This window comes from Protopterus annectens, chromosome 1.part2 (assembly GCF_019279795.1).
Source record: "Protopterus annectens isolate FY-2018-M chromosome 1.part2, PAN1.0, whole genome shotgun sequence".
Taxonomy (NCBI): Eukaryota; Metazoa; Chordata; order Ceratodontiformes; family Protopteridae; genus Protopterus; species Protopterus annectens.
Genome location: NC_056727.1, coordinates 135,466,428 through 135,486,293, shown reverse-complemented (window position 1 = coordinate 135,486,293; position 19,866 = coordinate 135,466,428). Strand labels below are relative to the sequence as shown.

Below are 19,866 nucleotides of genomic sequence, written 5' to 3'. Positions count from 1 at the left end.
CCCCCAAAAAAAATGAAATTGAAAATAAGTGTGACACGCTGTGCACGATGCCTATGGCTTACACTACTGTCATTCTATTTATAGTGTGGGTGTGGAAGTAGACTTTTATGATGGAAATGTTCTGAATTGGGCAGTTTTGTCATTATTGGTTCATGTGTTTTATTTCATTGCCTACAGTACAGCAGCCTAGTGGAAAAATGTTCAAACAATAAATTTAAAATGTGCTCTGCCTAACAAGTGTGTTGTATTATATAAGGAATGTAATTTAATAAAGTCAGGAAGGTGTATCAAAGAAAAGAACACATGTATGTTTCTTGTTTTGTGTGCAAGAGGCCAATGATTTGAAAACAGCCCAAGGCAATCTTTATCCACCACTGACCAGATGCATTTTCTTTGCATGTGGTGTGGGTTTCAATGCTGTTTCAAAGAATGTGAGTTTCAAGGGCAGAGAAGTTTTAATGCCAAGCCTATTTTCATTGTGAGACAGTACTGCTTGGTTTACCAGGTGTCTACTAGTGTTTCTGCATTGTGCTATCAATGTAAAAATAAAATCCAAATAATCATTGTAGAAGTAAAGCAGTATGCATACATTAGCATTTATGGTAAATCGGGCGAAATAGCCAGGTAATGGGATATTGGAATGGCTGCAGGGGGACTCTGGTGCCATATTTTGGTTGTCTTTTCTTCAGTTTGCATTTGAAAGTTGGTATCCCAGAATGCCATTGGAGTGGGTGGGGTTACGTAATTCTGTATGCAAATTATATGTTAATCAGTGTACAGATTTGTACCTATTTTTCATGGGCCTTGTCCAGATGTTTGATGTTTCCAGGTTGAGAGGTATGGGTGGAATATAAATATATGCCAGTGTAATCCACTTCCCACTGCCAGTAGCCTCTTAGCACTACAAATCTGCCATTATCTTTTTAATCCTCTTCTATCACTATAGGAGTTCCTCTTGCAATTAATGTAAATACTGCTCTTTTCCTTTGTCCCAGGTATTCCTCTGATTAACCATCCTGAAAACTTTCTTTATCAGATTCACATGATTGAAACATAGCTATTTGCACTCTACAGTTTTAAATATAGTTCACTACTGTTTTTTATCTGTGAGACCGTTGACATTTAAAGACATTATAGAAAGCATAATTGCATTAAAAAGTTATTATTCACACCTTTTATATATAACAACTTTTGTTAAATGTTTAGTTCCAGCTTTTGTGCTACATGCATACACTGTTCGACTCTGACAGGCTGAACTTTTATACAGTTGTTTCTTGTCATATCCATTTAAGCCTATATCACATCTTACAAAACTCTGTTTTATTGAAAGTCCTCAAAAAAAAAAAAAAAAACAATACTCCCTTAATACTAACACACAAAACTCTGTATGTCTTCAAATACTGAAGTTTTTTAACCTAATAGGAACAAAAGTTGCAAACTGACAGCAGCACTCAGACTTGAGTTAACCTAAAAGAAAGGTTAAACATGCTAAGATGCATGGTGCAGCCTGTGCTTCTGCCAAGTGATAATAGTTTTTGTATTTTCTTTATAGCTCTCCCAGCTGGGAAAAACCCTGAATGCTTTCAGAGAACATTATCCCTTAGCCAATTTCTCTTCTCAGTTTTTTTTTCTTCAGCCAATCACTCCTCACCAGCCTGTAGCCAATTTCTCTATCAGAGTGTCTCCATGGACATGAGAACCAGACAGCCAGTTTCTCTTTATCAGACTATTTACACGGAAACATGGAGAACAGCTGCAGAATTGCTATTGAGCATACACGTATTTGCTAGAAAAAAAGCCTCATAATATTTAATATTCTTTTTCATTTACTTGCTTACTCTTAAAACTAGTTATTAAGTCGCTCTAAGGTCCTTAATCCAGTCAGTTCCCCATGCAAGAATAAGAAAAACACATTTTTTTCTTTTGTCATGCTCTTTTAACCAGGCTTTTTTTACTGCATTCCCAACATTTCTTAAAACCTGACGCGTAAGCATATATGAGGGTAGTGGAGAACCTTGTGAAGTGGTGTCAGAACAGTAATCTCTCTCTTAAAGGGGTGATAATAGATACACAGAGGGATAGACAACACTTAGCATTACATACTGGTGAGTCTGCGGTGGAAAGAGTGGCACATTCAAGTTCTTTGGTATTAATATCTCTGACAACCTTATCTGGACTCATAACATCACAGTCCTGGTAGCCGGCAGAGACTATTTTCTGAAAAGGCTGAGGAAGTCTGGCATGCCAAACACCATCCTCAGTAACGTCTACAGATGTACAAGTGACAGCATTCTCTTCCCCTCTATTACAGTATGGTTGGGAATAGTATAATATGTGATCACAAGGCTTTGCAGCAAGTAATAAATACTGCACAAATCACTGGAGTAACACTTCCTGCACTGGAGGATATCTACACCAAAAGAGTTTTTAGGAGGGCCCAAAACATTATAAGTGACACTACCCACGTACAGCACAAACTGTTTATGCTGCTAATGTTGGGGAGGTATTACAAGTGCATGGTGGCCAGAACAACCAGGCTAAGAGATACCTCAAGCTATTAGACTGTTAAATAAAACTCATACTGTCTCTCCCTCCAGTATTGCATTTGCAAAGGAAACAAGCTTTTTTTTTTTTTGCAGAAATGTGCTCTTTTGCACAGTTATATAGATTTACTGATATTGGTATTTATAGTACTGTCTGTTTGCTTGACTTAGGTTACTTTTTCTTGTCAACTGACATTTTTATATGTTGATGGAGGACTGGTAGAATAAGAATTTCACTCTAATTTGTGATGCTGCCTCTAGTAACATTTGACAATAAAGTTGAATTGAACTGAATATAAAAACATGACCCCTGGACCTTAAACTGTTAGTGGTAGTGAATTGTCCTACAGGCCTAGTGTACTGTATGCACTGAACAACACAGATGCTCAAACAAATCTAAACTTTTGATTAACATTATAAATATTGGAGGAGCAAGGCTAAATGTGAGTGCAAAAATCATAGCACTATGCATAACATTTCAGAGGTATGCTTTACAATTCATACATACACACACATATATATATATATATATATATATATATATACACAAATACATATAAAATACATATATATGCAAACATAATGAAAGATAATTATGTATATTTGTACAAACATATGTGTACATGTATGTGTGTGTGTGCGCTCGCGATCATGCCAATCACGGATAACTTTCAGTGTATTGCTAAAACTCATCTGACCAACCTAACTGTATTGCTAAAACTCATCCGACCAACCTAACTGAACACAAGCATCAAATAAAAAGGATCACAAACCTAAACAATCCATTTTGCATTTGTGATTGCACACACAGCAAATAGCAGCAGTAAAACTTCAATCCAGCAAAATACAGAGTACTGCACCTAGGTCACAACAGTCTGTGTGACGTTATCAATTGGAAGGAATGGACCTGATGCTGTGAGTGGAAAAAGAATAAGTAACTGGCTAGTAAGTGCACTGCCTGGATGCCAGGAATAAAGGAATACATAAGACCTGGAAAAAAATCAGCTACAAAAAGTGAGGAAGAAACAGTGAGTGGGGAAATTCTGCAGTGGTTCAGCAAAAAGCAATGCAACATTCAGACATCCTACAGGAAGATACAAGACAACTGCACACAGACCTGTTTTAAAAAAAAAAAAACACTGATGGAGTATGTATCAACACAAACAACAAAAGGCTGGAAAAAACAGATGAAGCTTTAAAAAGATACTCAGATGAGATGATAAAGCTGCAAAAATCAGAGGTCAAAATGAAGAAAAGGCTGGCTTAATATGAAACTGTTCAAGAAGAGATGTTTAAAAAAATACTAGAATTAGGGGACAGGGCATGTATGGAAAACCTGAGATTTTCAGCTATACCAGAGATGCTGGAAGTACAGACTACATTAATTTTATGAAAGCACAAATAAGCAATTGGACTGGTAATCCTCAGCTAGAATTTTTAGCTGAAAGGTGCGTGTGTATGCTCCAATCCTAGCAATAAGAAAGCAACCTAGACCTTTAACAGTAAAGATGCAATCCTACCAGCAGAAGGGGTTGATTCTGATGAAACCGTGGCAAAAGGACAAATACTATAAGTGGAGACAGCAGAGTGTTTATGGAGCATGATTACTCAATGTACACCAGGCAGAAGAGGAGTAAATTTATTCCACTATTCAGGGCATCTCGAGATGCAGGTGTGAGATTCAAACTGACAGCCTAGATCCTGTATGTATGTGTGTGTGCTCGCGATCATGCTGTCTAAGGTATTCTTCCCTGGAAGGACAAAATAATTTTTTGATGAAGTGCATGCTAAGAAGGAAATACAAAAGTTTGTCCAACAAAAAGTGAGCTGGGAAAACAGAAGGAGATTCTGCTTCTTGTTCTTCAGGTAATAAAGACGACAGAGAGAGACTGCACCTGTGAAACCTTTCCCACTACTTCAATGGAAAATGTTGGAGAAAAGGAAGGGAGAATGAGAGTTGACTAGATGAATCGAGAGTATGTCGGAAATGAAGCAGAGACAGGATCTAGGCGATAACAGAAATAAAACCAGTAACTTACTGCGGGATTACAATGCAATAATTATATATGTGAAATCTGACAGAACAAGAAAAGGAAATATTTGACTTTCAAAATCTGTTGCACTTATGGGAGACTCAAGTATATGCCCTACTTCATGTCATTAATGTTCGGAAAAATGTTTTGGGAAGGGGAAGAGAGGGAAGAAAGCCAAATAAAGAAAACATTTTCTTTTCTTAATAGTACTATATTTGTGGTGTATGGTTTTCTTTGTATGCTACTTGTAAGTGTAATGGGGAGTGTAAACAGGTTTGTTTTCCCTCCTCTCTTCTCTCTTTCTTCATGTACAGTTTTGAGAAATATAAGCAAAGCTATGTAACAAAAAAAAAGATAAAAAGACATGACAAAGTTAAAATTAGTGTGCTTTTTCTCATTCTTGCATGGGGAAATGATTGGATTAAGAACCTTTGATTAGTTTTAAGAGAGAGCAAGTAAATGAAAAAATATTAAATATTATGAGGCTTTTTTCTAGCAAATTCAGATATATACTCATTAGCAATTCTGTAGCTGGTCTTCATGTTTCCATGGAAATAATCTGATAAAGAAAAAGTACAGTTGTGTACACTTACCATAAATGTAGATGTTCTAGTGTATTCACTGTTGCAGTCATTACAATTGGGTTATCCTGCTGGCAACCCTCAGTCGGCCTGAATTCCAAAGTCTAGGTCCGGCGTCGGTTGCTGTCGCCTCTTCCCTGATGTCAGTGTGCCAGGGGTATAAAAGATGCAGCCGATGCCATTTTCTTCAGTTTTTCTTGCCCCAGATGTCAGGTGCCCCCAAAAGGGTAGGCTAAAAATATGTCAATAAAACATGCATGCACCAAAGTATATATTTTGCCTTCATCTACAAGCAAATACACCACATAGGTTGTATAGAATAGAGAAGTACAGATAAGTTCCAGCAAAGAAATGGGGGATGGCGGGAGGGTAACCTGGACTGCAACAGTGAATACACTCGAACATCTACATTTATGGTAAGTGTACACAACTGTACTATGTTCTTCGTGTTTCACTGTTGCAGTCATTACAATTGGGTTGAATCCCAAAGCTAAGGTTGGGAGGCTGGAGCTAAATAGCATTAGGAGCGGCTATAAGGCCCTGCAGAAATGCAGTGGCAAAGCCTGCCCTGGATTTAGAGTAGAGTGGAAAGTGATAGTGCTTTGTGAAGGTGTGCATTGAACTCCAAGTAGTAGCCTCTAAAATGTCTTTGGTTGGTACTCCCCTGAGGAAGGCTGCTGAAGTGGCTGCTGCTCTGGTTGAATGTGGCCTAATGCCCTTAGGTATTGGCTTGCCATGTTGTGAATAGCAGAAACAAATGCAGTGGCCTATCCACTTTGAAACAGTCTGTTTGAGATGGCCTTTCCTTGTGATGCTGCAGCATATGCCACTAGTAATTGCGCTGTCTTTCTGAAAGCTTTGGTTCTGTTCAAATAGAAGTGTAGTTGTCTATGTATGTCCAAAGAATGCAGAATTCTCTCCCCTTTATTCTGTGGGTTTGGATAAAAGGTAGGCAGATGAATAGTTTGGTTAAGGGCCACACTGGACACTACCTTAGGCATAAATGTTGGGTTTGTCCTCAGAGAAACCCTGTCTGGATAAAAAATGATAAAAGGTTCCACAGCCATGAGTGCTTGTAGCTCTGAGACATATCTTGCAGAAGTTATTGCTAAGAGCAGAGCTGTTTTCCAAGATAAAAACTTTATATCAGCTGTAGCAGCTGGCTCAAAAGGAGGCAGGGTGAGTTGTTCCAAAAATAATTGAGGTCCCATGCAGGTATTGGTGATCTCCTTGGAGGCCTTAAAGTTTTGGCCCCTCTGAGCTACTGCCTTAATAAAGGATGAGGAAAGATTCATGGCTCTGTCAGCAAAAAGAAACCAAACCACACTCCGAGTCTCCAGAGAAACAATGAAACGTGAAAAAAACAAACACTGGAAGGCTCACCACAGCACAAAATCCTGTAACAATCCTATAAAGATTCGAAAATCCAACTTGTAAAATTCAGAGTCTTTTATTGAAAGTACAGCACACAAGGAGATAAGCGCTTTCGCGTGTAGTAACACACGCTTCTTCAGATCTATTTTAACAATGAAACAGTGAGTTTAAATACCCTAAGAAAGCTCAGTCAGTATTTTAATGCAAGTTAATTAAGCAATTAAATGCTGAATGAGAGCTCTAGCTTTAAAGATACCATACATACTTTGATGTTATTAATGAAATGCTAAATATTGGTAGCACAGCCACACAACCTATAGATATAAATATACTGTACAGACCTATAACATATATGACCTACAAACAACGAACATAACATATATATTTAAGAGATGAATGATAAAATGCATAATTTATATAAAAACCATGATGAAATCAACAAATACTTAATACAAAACTATCATACACATAATGAACTGTATAGGCATAAAAATCATGGCTACAAAAACAAATAAGAACCTTCTAATCCACTAAGGGTCTAAAATATGGAGGATGAATAGAGCAGGTACTACCTGCTCTTAAGGACTGATCTGAGGGATACATATTGATTAATGCCCGGTGGTAGATGGGCCCTTAACTTAAAAATCCACTGTAGTTCAATGCTCTCCAATAAATTCATATGGTCACCCCCTCTATTGCTGTGTTTAACTATTTGTAGGAGACTGAAGTTAAACATGTGTGTAGTGTATTCCATGACGTTTCGCTAACGCATTCTGTTCTTTATGTTGTCTGATGTCATAGACATGGTTGTAAATTCTTTGTTTCAATTTTCTCTTAGTGAGTCCTACATAGAACGCTGGGCATCTATTGCAATTTGCCAAGTATATGACGCTCTCAGTATCACAGCAGGCATAAAATCTGGGAATGAACATAAAGTTCAAATAGGGGTGCACAAAGACCTGATCTGTAGTTACATACCTACACATATTACATTTCCCACATGTGTAGGTACCAGCCTTACCTACATTTTTCATTAATGTTCCTACATTAGTATCTATTCTTGGATTATTACATAACAATCGTTTAAGATTTTTGTGATTCCTATACGCAAAGTTAGGTTGATCACCTACTAACCTCCTGGTTTGGTCATCTACAGTCAGCAATTTCCAATTGCTGCAAATAATGTTCTTCAGTGACTTATTGTCATTGGTATAAGTAATGGTGATCCTAATAACATCTATATTACCTTTCAAGTTCATCTTTGATGCTTGACTGAAAATTTTATTAGACATAACAGGTCTTGCCTCATTCAAAACTTCAGACCTAATTCTCTTTACCATGTTGGAATCATATCCTCTTTGTAAAAATAAATCTTGCATTAAATTAGCTTCCAAGTACCTTGATGTTTCATTCTTACACAACCTAGCTATCCTAGTAAATTGACTCATGACTATACCAGGGAACGTATGTCTGGGGTGCATGCTGTTAAAGGATAGAAGCATGTTTTTCCAACATGCTTTCCTATATAAAGTTGAAACCAGCCTACCTTCCTGTATGGACAAGGTTACGTCCAAAAAATTAATTTCAGTGGGGGATATCTCTGAGGTGAATCTGAGAAAATCACTTGTACTTTCTAAATAAACAAGAAATGTTTCAAATTCATGTCTTGATCCATCCCATACTAACAGTATGTCATCTACAAACCTCCTGTAGATGACAACCTTTTGGAACAACTCATGACTGAACATGAATTGTTTCTCCCAGTGATACATCACCAGGTTGGCATACGTGTTGGCACACGAGGTGCCCATTGCCACTCCCCATTTTTGATGGTAAATGTTGTTTCCGAATGAAAAAACTTTGTATGATAGGACTAGTTCTAACAACTGACATATCAAAATATGTCTATCATTGCTAAAAGCAGTGTTGGTAATCAGGAGTTCTCTTATGGCTTGTGTTCCTGCGTCATTAGGAATACAAGTAAAAAGATTTTTCACATCAAGCGTAATCAAAAGATGCTTGCCTATCACAAGGGCTGTGTCCATGCTTTCTAGAGCCTCTAAAAGCTGGTATGTGTCCTTCAAAATAGTTGGTATTTGATTTACCAAAGGTCGAAGGGTCTTCTCCAAATAAAAGGAGATGTTGTCTGTGGCCCAACCATCCCCAGAAACAATGGGTCGCAACGGTGGAGGATATATATTTTTGTGCATCTTGGGGAGGCCCTTTATTATAGGTATTTGTACACTCTCTTTATGAAAAAAGTTAAATAAATCTATATCAAGTTGTCGACACATAAGCATGTCATATACGCAATCATCTATCGCTTTATGGAACTCGTGCAAAATGTCAAGAGAGATCAGTCTGTATGTTTTATCATCAGCAAGCATATCTAACATATAGGAAACAATCTTCAGTATCAAACAATACAAACCCCCTTCCCTTGTCAGCCGGTCTAATGGTTATTGAATCATTCTCTATTAAAGATTTCAATGCCAGACTTTCACTTTTACTCATATTATAGTATGTGCATTTCTTTTTGCTGCCATAAAAGTAACTATAGAGATCATGTTCACATACTCTAACAAAACATTCTAAATGAGGTGGAAGGGGGGGGAGAAAAAACACTTTTAGCTTTGAACAATGAAACAGCACATTGCTTACTGATATCAGCACCATCTTTGTTGCCAAACATCAATTTAAGAGCCACATTTCTTGCAAAGAGTCTAATGTCCACACATAATGTGTGTAAATCACTTCCTTGGGAAGGTATAAAAGTGAGTCCTTTGTTTAAAAGAGATACATCTGAATGGGACAATACTGACCTTGACAAATTAAAAAACAAACAGTCTATTGTCTGCGACGCTGCCTGTGTTGTGTTCCTTCTTCGGAGTCTTTTCTCTTTCGTTTGTCCCAACTGTTTACACGCCCTCTTTTTTCTCCGAATTTCATGATGGGGTAGGGTAAAAAACGGCTCTGCTCATTGTCCCCTTTTAAAGGCAAAACTTTGGGTATGGCTCCAGTCCGTGCAGAGACACCTAAGTTCTTGTATGCTTCCTGGTTAGGAAGCGGAGTGGGAAACACGTTCTCACTACCAATAGTTGAAATATCCTCAGGTGGTGTAGCAAAAACAGCATCAGAGCTTGCATTGGAAGCAAGACTCTCAGGCAGGACGCCAGATGATATCGCGTGTACAGTTTCAGTGACAGTCACTTCCGTTGAGGTAGAAAGGGGCGGATCCCTTTCATTATTGGGTGCTGAAGGTGTAAATCTCGGCCAAATTAAGACGTTCCCTGCAGAAAAATCACGGAAGTCCCTCTGTAGTTTACGGTGCTTTCCCAATTGTAACCTGTCACTAAATGCCCGTATTTGAGTGTAAAGATGATCTAGTTTATTGGAGCATATTTCCTGCTTGAATCGTTCACTCAACTCTTTATTTAGTTGTTCAATTTTACTTTTCAGTTCATTTTCAAGTGGTGTGAAATAGCTTATAATAAGTTGCATATTTTTAAAACTAAGATCCAGGTTAAGATCCTGCCATTGTTTAAGAAGTAGAGGATGACTATCCCCATATGTGGGCATGCAAAGGACACGCATGCCCCTACGAACAACCCTGAAATGTATGCATGCCTCGAGGTGCTTACGCTGCCACACACAGCGTTCATACTTAAACAAGTCATTCTCAAGTTCTTTATACAGCGCATTGAAGTGCTCAAAGTCTACAGCATTTTCATGCCCTCGGTTCACTGAAGGCAATTGAAGATCCAAGGTCAATAAAGGGTTTCTGAGCTACTGCCTTAATAAAGGATGAGGAAAGATTGATGGCTCTGTATTGTAATGAGCCAAAACGGCAAAGGCATGAATTTTTATAGATGAAAAGGATAGGCCTTTGTCCAGCATCTCAGTCAAGTATTGTAAAATCTGAGGAATATTTGGTAAAGCTGTGTCAATTCCTTGTGCCTGGTTCCAAGTACATAATCTCTTCCATTTTCCAGCATAGGATTTTCTAGTACTAGGCCTTCTGGCTTCCAAAATGACATCCATCACTGCTTTAGTGAGAGGTATGTTTTGTATGACTACATTATCCGCCATGCTGCCAGATTTAAGGTCTTGAGTTGGCTGTGCAGGATCTGATTGTTCTGCTGGGACAGTAGATGAGGCACTTGAGGTAAGGTCCAGGCTGGGCATTGAGACAGGTTCCTTAGGATTGGATACCAGTACTGGCGTGGCCAGTCTGTGGCAATCAGTATCATTTTTGGCTTCTCCTGTCTGACCTTTAGGAGTACCTTGGGGAGGAGAGGCAGAGGAGGAAAGGCATAGGGCATCCACTTGCCATGCTTGTCTGTGATAAGTCCTTGTGCAGAAACTCTTTAGTTGGCAGTTGTGAGGTGAGGCAAAAAGATCTATGTCCGGGCATCCCCATTTCCTTGTTACCATGCTGAAGACTTGTGGATCCAATTTCCACTCGTGGGGATCCATGAGGTTGCTGCTTAGTTCGTCTGCTAGAGTATTTATCTTTCCTGGCAGGAATTGTGCCTGCAGATATACTTGGTAAGTCAATGCTGTGTCCCACAAAGTCATAGCTAGTCTGCAAAGGGGGTAAGAATGAGTGCCTCCCTGCTTGTTTATATACCACATGACCGTGGTATTGTCTGTCTATCAGTAGTTGTCCTGGATGAAGTAGGTCCTTGAAGGCTGTCAGGGCATTTTGAACAGCTAGCATCTCTTTTTGATTGATATGTAGATGCATTTGGTTTGCGGACCATGTGCCTTGAATACATCTTCCTGCCATGTGGGCTCCCCAGGCACAATCCGATGCATCCGTTGTTAATGTCTGTGTGGCTGGGGGTAGAGTGAATGGCTGTCCCTTGTTTTGGTGACAGGCCTTCGCCCACCATCGAAATTCCTGTTGCAGGCAGGGAATGAGAGTAACTATTGTTTCCAGGCTGTGGCAATGTTGAGTCCAAACACTTTTTAGGTACCACTGAAGTTTCCTCATATGCAGTCTTGCATATGGAATTAGTAGAATGCAGGATGCCATGAAGCCCAATGCCTGCAGAATTTTTCTTGCAGATAACTGGGCCTTTGTTGCCAATAGTTTGAAATAGATAGTCAGTTGCCTTTGCTCGTCTGGCGTAAGATAAGCCATCTGAGAAGTTGTATTTAAGCTTGCACCCAGGAATATTATCTCTTGAGAGGGTACTAGTTTTGATTTTTGTTCGTTGACTGTGTATCCGAGGCATGGTAGTAATCTCTTGACAAACGCCAGATGCTGTAGTAGAATGTCCTTGTTCTCTGCTTGAATGAGGCAGTCGTCCAAGTAAGGATATATTTGTATTCCTCTTTGTCTGCAGTATGGAATTACTGGTGCCAGGCACTTTATGAAGACCCTGGGCGCAGTAGATAAGCCAAAGGGCAGTGCAGAGAATTGGTAGTGCATTGAGCCAGCTTTGAATCGGAGGTATCTTCTGCATGTTTGTCCGATTGGGACATGCAGGTAGGCCTCTTTTAGATCTAAAGTCACAAGCCAAGCCTTCTTGCCCAACATGGGCAGAAGCTGCTGTACAGTCAACATTTTGAATTTTGGAATATCCAGATATGTGTTTAGAATAGATAGGTCCAGTATTGGTCTCCAGACTTTGTCCTTTCTGGGCACCAAGAACAGTCCTGAGTAAAACCCTTGTCCCTGCTCTTGCTCTCGTACTTGTTGAATGGCCCTCATGTCCATGAGGGATGAAACTTGTTTTTGTGCCTCTGCCCATTGATGCTTTGGCAGGTCTGGCCAACCGTTTGCCCTTGGCAGGGTATGGAAATGAAACTTGTAGCCTTGTGACACTATGTTTAAGACCCATTTGTCCTGGGTTATTATGTGCCAATTTTGAGAGAAAAGTGCTAGTTTTCCCCCTAAAGGTGCTGCCAGAAGATAGGTGCTTGGTGCAGGCAGGGGGAAGTCATTGGGACTGTTTCCTGTATGGCTGTGATTTGTCTTCTCCAGTTTTGGAGGTAGAAACACCCCACTGTTTAGACCTGTACGAACCTTGGGGTTGGGATCTGCCTCTAGGGCGTCTGTATCTGCCCCTTTGTGGCTTGTCTGACACTGGAAAGGACCAATTCTTTGTAGGCCAGTGTCTGCTAAATCTTGGTGGCTGTACCTGTAAGAAATCCTTGACTGTTTGCATAGATTTAGCTTTGTCCTCCATTTTCTTTAACACCTCTTCTGCCTTAACACCAAACAAAGCATCATGCTGTAATGGAGCATCTAATAATTTTGCTTTAATATGATCTGGAAGAGTTTGTTCCTTTAACCAAGCATGTCTCCCAATGACAGAGCCAGTAACTGCGGCCCTGCAGGAGGCCTCCAGAGAATCAAAACCACATTGCAAAGTATGCTTTCCAACTTGTTCAGCTGCATGCAATAAATCCTGCATTTCTTTGTTTTCTGCACATTCAGAATTTGTCAGCATTTTCTGTTTAAGCAGTGACATAATATATTGTTGATATTTGAGCATATGAACATGACAATTTAAAGCCCTTATAGCCAAGGTAGCAGAAGTGTAAATCATTTTTCCCCATCTGTCCAGTGCCCTAGAATCCCTGTCAGAGGGAGTAGGGTTTTTTGCAGTGGAAGCCTTGACCACTTTGGGACCCTGAGATATAGTTTCTGGGTCAGCAGAAGGGTTTTTGGAAAGGAAATTATGAGAGTCAGGAACCCTGTAGTACCTGTCCGGCTTAACAGGAGCTGGAGATAGAGAGTCAGGGGTCAGACTGGACTCTGAAAATACATTATCTACAATGTTTAACACAGATGGAATAGCTAGGGGCCTGTTTCGTGGTAGTAAAAGGAAGTCTCTGAGCCTTTTCTTAGATTCTGAATAATCTTGGCTCTCCCAGTGGAAATGCTCCCTCATGGTATGTAAAGTTTCCCCAAAAGAATAATCATCAGGAGGAGAGGCTGAAGGGATAGATTCCTTCAGCATCAGAATCATCATAGGGAGGAAGAGAGTATTCCTGATCAGAAGAGGAATCAAATGAAATGGAAACCTGATCTGAAGATTCATATTCTGTCTCTCTTGCCTTGGCCACTTATCAGGAGGGGGATGGGAACCCCTGATCAAAGTAATTAGGTCTTCAGCCATTTTGAGCATCTGTTTTTTAGGCATGGAGGCCTGTCCATGAGGCTGTTGTACTTGTTTCTTTGTCTTTAAAGGTGCTTTAGTCTTTGCCTTTGAAGCTGAAGTCGTTTTAACATATAATTGAGTAGGTCTGAAAACACCCTCAGAAGCCGATGCCTGCTCAGCGGCTCTAGACACATCTGAGGGAATAGTTTCCGAAGGTCCAATACCTTCAGCTTCCAGCGGCCTGGTCGACTCCACGTGGGTGTCGGTGTCAGAGGCTGCGAAGGCACCTCACTGAGAACCGGCGAATGGCTTAGAAGAAGCCTCGTCGATTTTGGACCTCAGATGCCTGTCCTTTTCTTTGCATTTCTTGTGAATTCCAGTAGTCGGATGGCTATCTGATGACATTGTATAGTAAAACTCTTCTGCCAAAATAGTGAAATGCAAAATCGTGCCAACGCTTAATAGTGCATTGGTTAAATCTAGCACAAAACCGACAACTAGCTACGTCATGGTCAGGGCCTAGGCAAGGAATACAGTAAGAATAAAAGTCCTTATGAGATATTTGCTTCCCACAAGAAATGCAATTAACTTTTTCTGACATCGGTCTGGAGCAAGAAAAAAGTTTCCCCAACAGGGTACTTACCTTTTAGTGAAGACTTCGGATCTGAAATTTGAACAAGAAAATCTCAGGAGTCGGCCGACCGGCACTTGCGAACTGCTTTTGCTTCAGGCACCGCGCGGCAAGAAAGACTGAAGAAAATGGCGTCAGCTGCATCTTTTATACCCCTGGCGCACTGACATCATGGAAGAGGCGGCAGCAACCGACGCCAGACCTAGACTTTGGAATTCAGGCCAACTGAGGGTAGCCTGCCAGCAGGATAACCCAATTGTAATGACTGCAACAGTGAAACATGAAGAACATCTGGATGTCTGGTTCTCATGTCTCCATTGAGAAAATCTGATAAAGAGAAACTGAAGACAGTTTGGTGGAAGGAGACTGGCTGAGGGAAAAAAAGAACACAAACTGGCTAGGCCAATGTTCTCTGAAAGCAATCGGGTTTTCCCAACTGGGAGAGCTTTAAAGATAAGTAAAGTTTTCTCAGTTTTTAAAATGCAATGGGGACACTAATATAAACAGGTGCTTTTTTTTTCTTCCCCTCCCTTCTCTCTTTTTCTTTGTTCAGTTTTAAGGAATATAGGCAATGCAATGTAACAAAAAACAAGAGGAAGGAGGAGAGGAAAGGTCTGGGTAAAAGAGTATAACAAAAGAAAAATCAGTGTGCTTTTTCTCATGCTTACATAGGGAAATGACTGGCTTAATACTCTAGGTGTTATCCAGTAACAAGTTTATTACAAAGAATGTAAATGAAAAAAAAAATACTGAATATTATAAGGCTTTTTCTGGTAAACAAGGTGTCCTTAGCAAGCTTTGTGCCTGTTTTGCCTTTCACTAGAAGACGATTTGATAAAGAGAAATGGCTTGGAGAAAGTGTTTACTGAAAGCATTCAAGTGTTTTCTCAGCCGGGATAGCTACAGAGATAGACAAAATCAAATACCACTTACTAATAGCACAGGCTGTACCATGAGTCTTAGCATGACTAACCTTACTTTTTGATTATCTCTAGCCTGTCTGTATGGCTATCAACTTAGAACTTTTGTTTTTATTAGGAGGCAAAAACTTCAATATTTGAAGATGTACATAGTTTTGTTTGTTATTATTAAGTTAATAGGTTTTTGGGGGTTGTTTGTTCTGTTTGAGGGCTTTCAAAAAACAAAGTTATGCAAATGCGGCACACCCTCAAATGGATATGACAAGAAACAACTGTATAAAAGACCAACCTACTGAACAGTATATGCATGTAACAAAATTTGGAACTAGACATTTAACAAAAAAGCAGTTATACATACAAGGTGGTAATAATAACTATATAAGAAAATGATGCTTTCTGGAATGTCTTTCAATCTGAATGGTCTTACAGACACACAGAAAAGAAAGAATTTCATATAGGCCCATTTCAATACTAAACCATGATTATAAAGTGTTTAAGTATATAATGGCTAAAAAAAATAGCAAAAGTGATACCGAAATTGATAGATATGGATCAGTGTGGTTTTGTGGAGAGGAGGCATACATATGACAATATTAACAGAACACGGATGATCCAGAGAGCAGCAGAATCTAAGAAAATACCACTGTTATTGGTGGTTCTTGATGCAGAGAAAGCATTTAACAGAGTAGACTGGGACTTCATGAGCAGGGCAATGGAAGTATTTGCTTTCCCTGATACAATTATAAGGCTGATTAGGAGTATATATGAGGGAACAGAGGCGAAAATTAAAGTGGGTGGGGTCCTGTCTGATAACCTACGCTTCAGTAGAGGAACCAGTCAGGGTTGTCCACTTTCATATTTGTTGTTTGCATTAGATTTAGAACCACTGGCAATTAAATAAGACATTCAGAAATTCAAGGATATAATTGGCATGGTAGTCAAGAAAAGCTGGCTCTATTTGCAGATGATATTTTATACAGGACAAAACCAGAAAGGGACATTATAGTGCTGTGGAATATTTTAAGAGTTTCATATCTTCTCGGGATACAAAACTAATGAAGCTAAATCACAGTTAATATCACTAAATTATGTACCTAGACATGAATTGGTCCAACAGTATCCATATTTATGGGGACATGACAAAATGAATTATTTAGGAATGTGGATTAGAAATTAATCTTTTGTGGCAGCTAAGGATATGTGGGAAGAGACTAAACAGAAGATAATACAAAAACTGAGAAACTGGAAGCATTGTTATATGGATATTGATACTAAGATACAAACAATTAAAATGTTTTCAGTCCCTTTAGTCTTGGCCATATTTTTATCAACCAAAGGAGAAGCTGTGGATAGCAATTAAAAAAAGAGTTAAAAGATTTTATCTGGGAAGGGAAGACAGCAAGGGTTAAGTGGGATAAGCTGATTCTTCCAATAGAACAAGGCGGACTAGGATTATTTTAGAGCAACACAGTTAAGGCTCTTATACATAGTACAAGCAGAGAACTATAATTCAAAGTGGAAAGGAATGATAATGATACAAGAGGGAAGCTCAAGAAATATAGAGAGACTGGGATTCTGGATGCAGTCTCTTAAGGAGAACAAAAAATATACAGAGCATTATATTCATAAAATAGCAGGGAGTACTCTAAGAACTAAACCAGCACGAGAATGGAGAAACGAGATTCTGCAGATACAGATGACTGCGGTTAGGGATACAGACAGTAGGTAAGGGGAAGCTGGACTTTGTTGGAGAAAACTGTCAAAGGAACCAAGGTACTGGGAGCAAATAACTGGTAAGGGAAAGATAATAGAATGGGAAGAGGCCAAGAATTTTACTTGGATTGCAGGTTAGAGACTGCCTTCCCTATCAAGGATTGATATCGGAGTATAGACAGACCGAAAGAAATGGGGGCCCTTAAATGAAACACCAGCACTGATAAGAGTTTTTAACAGAATCTAGAACAGAAGCTGCCATTAAAAAAGGAAAAAAATAGTACAGTGTATAAAATACTGCAAGATAACTATAAGAATCAATCAGAGGAGGTTAGAAAGGATTGGGAAGAGACTGGACATGCAATTTACAAACAGACAATGGGGGGTGGAAGAATATATGTTTATCTCACAAATATGCAACAAAGTCTAGAAGATTTAGGATCATTGCCTGGAAGTGTTTATATAGGTATTTTTATACCCCAAGTAAACTCCAAAGAATTTTTCCTCAGGTGGATAGCAAATGTTGGAGGTGTTATGGGTAAGAAAGGTGCCTGGGAACACATTTTTTGGAAGTGTAGTGAGGCTGTTAGACTTTAAGGATTCCCTGCGGACTGCTCTGACAGATGCTGGGTGAGCAGATTGGATTGAATAGGGAGACTACTTCTTTGAGCTGTGATACAGAATCAGAATTGCTTAGACATAGTAAAACCTTGCTGAGCCTAATTATGGTGGCTTCCAAAAAAGCAATTACTAGAAAATGGAAATCAAAGTCTAGACCAACTTTATTAGTAGTACTGAATAAAGTAAGAGATAAAACAACTGGAATTGGGATCTTTTGAAAAAAAGAAGCAAACTATGCAGGAAAAAAATGGGAGTTGTGGAAACAATATATGCAGAGAAGGAACGAGGTTTAAGAACCAGGACTTGAATGAGCCATAAGATGCTTAACTGACAAGGACTGGATAAGATTATAAATAATGTATAATGTTTGCAACTACAGTTGTTTCAACGGTCTGTGATATATAATGTTTGCAACTAAAGTGATGTCAACCTTGTTTGTTTTTCATTTATATAAATGTAAGACTGCCTATGTCATACGTGATAATTTAATAAAGATGTTTATTAAGGGAAAAAGTAATTACTGGTGTAAATAAACATTAACATTTTTGATGGTAATAAATCTTGTAAGCCTGATGTTTTGCAGTGTTGTTGCAGTTTATACCCACCTCTTGCTGCAGCCTTTTTACCTCCGCCTCTATCTGCTGAACTTCCTGCTTGCTGTCTACAAGGTGCTCAGTTTTTTCCTCCCTGTGAACCACAGAAACAAAACACAAAAAATGAAAGCTACAAATCATACCATATAACCTCTTCAATTAACAGTTACTTTCTTTTCTCCAGTCCCACTGATCTCAAAATCCTCAGGGTCCTGTTCACTGTCCAGAACCTTGTTACTTTTTTCTAATGGAGAAGGTGGGTCAGCAGACTTACAACATTATTAAACTGCACGATTAGACATTTTTATGCAGTGCATGATGCGTCTCCTCCTGCAACATGCAGGAACATTAATAAAATGATTGCTCTTATCAGTGTGCCCTATTTAAGACTATTTGCAGTCTGAGGCAGGAAATGAGAAATGTATGTAATGCTGAAATTAATAGAAATTGTTAAAAAAAAAAAAAAAAAAAAAAACGTATGCATACTGCATGAAGATATGGAGCCTGTTATAAAAAGAAGTTATGTACTTACCATAACGTTCCATGTGAGTTGTTTATCTCGCATTTATTCTCACTGATGGGTTCGGAGCCAATCCTTGGCTCTGACATGGCTGATAGAAAAGCTCAAGGTTTGCCAGTAGCTCGACACCAAGCCCCTTATCCCACAGTGCACTGCTGGAATTATGTCAGATCTTGTTTGCTGCGAGTATATATACCCTTTTATTCATTTCTACAAGGAAGCACTTCTTGAAGGGGAAGAAGTATTGAATAACCAGGATGGTACTAGCCTCTAAATCAACTGTCAGCCAGGAGGGGGAAGGAGGGAGGGACGTGAGAATAAAGGCGAGATAAACAACTTACATGGAATGTTATGGTGAGTACATAACTTCTTTATGTGAAGTTGTTAAGCCTCGTTGTTTATTCTCATTGATGGGTAGCGTCCCTAGCACCCTCAATCTTGGGTGGCTCATGGAAGCATGTTTTTCAGTAACGTGGAACCAAAGGAAGACCTGTCCCTGGATGCCTCATCTACTTTGTAATGTGTGATAAAGGTATGAGGCTTAGACCAAGTGGCTGCAGCACAAATATTGTCAACGGGCAATTTAGCTTGAAAGGCAGAAGACGTAGAAACGGTTCTGGTAGAATGAGTCTTAGGTTTGTGTGTCAATGGCATGCTTGCATTCGCATAAACAAAGGATATACAATCTGATAACCATTTAGATAAAGTTGTTTTAGCCACAGATTACCTTTTCTGGCCTACGAAAAGGATAGAAAAAGTTGACCTGATTTTCTAATATCCTTAGTTCTGTCAAGATAAAATCTGAGCTGTCTGTGTACATCAAGTTTGTGCAGCATGTATCCCAATTTGTTAAGAGTGGTTGGGAAAAAAGACCGGCAGCTCAATGACCTGATTGATATTGGATTCAGAACACACTTTAGGCAAAAAGGAGGGGTTTGTTCTGAGAAATACTCTATCAGCATGGAAAATCATGTAAGGAGGCCTAACAGATAATGCTTGAAGTTCTAACACTCTGCGGGCAGAAGTAATGGCTACCAGAAATATAGTCATCCAGGACAAATATTTGAGATCACAAGAAGCAGGTTCGAAAGGGGGTAGAATAATTTGAGACAGCATAAAATTCAAATTCCAGGGAGAATAAGGAATTTTGACAAGAGGTCTCATGTGAAAGGCACCTTTAAGAAAAGTCTTAGATAACTTATGGCTCATAACATTCAACCCA

At 39.2% G+C, this 19,866-nt stretch overlaps 1 protein-coding gene across 4 annotated transcripts in view; it reads right to left on the bottom strand.

The window, feature by feature from the left end:
* CCDC88A (coiled-coil domain containing 88A) overlaps positions 1-19,866 on the bottom strand; it is a 4,373,054-nt gene that overhangs the window by 2,631,096 nt on the left and 1,722,092 nt on the right. For all 4 annotated transcript variants that reach the window (XM_044055294.1, XM_044055285.1, XM_044055303.1 and 1 more), the window contains exon 9: positions 18,137-18,218. In XM_044055294.1, coding sequence (XP_043911229.1) covers positions 18,137-18,218 — 82 coding nt within the window. The remainder of the gene's footprint in view (positions 1-18,136; positions 18,219-19,866) is intronic.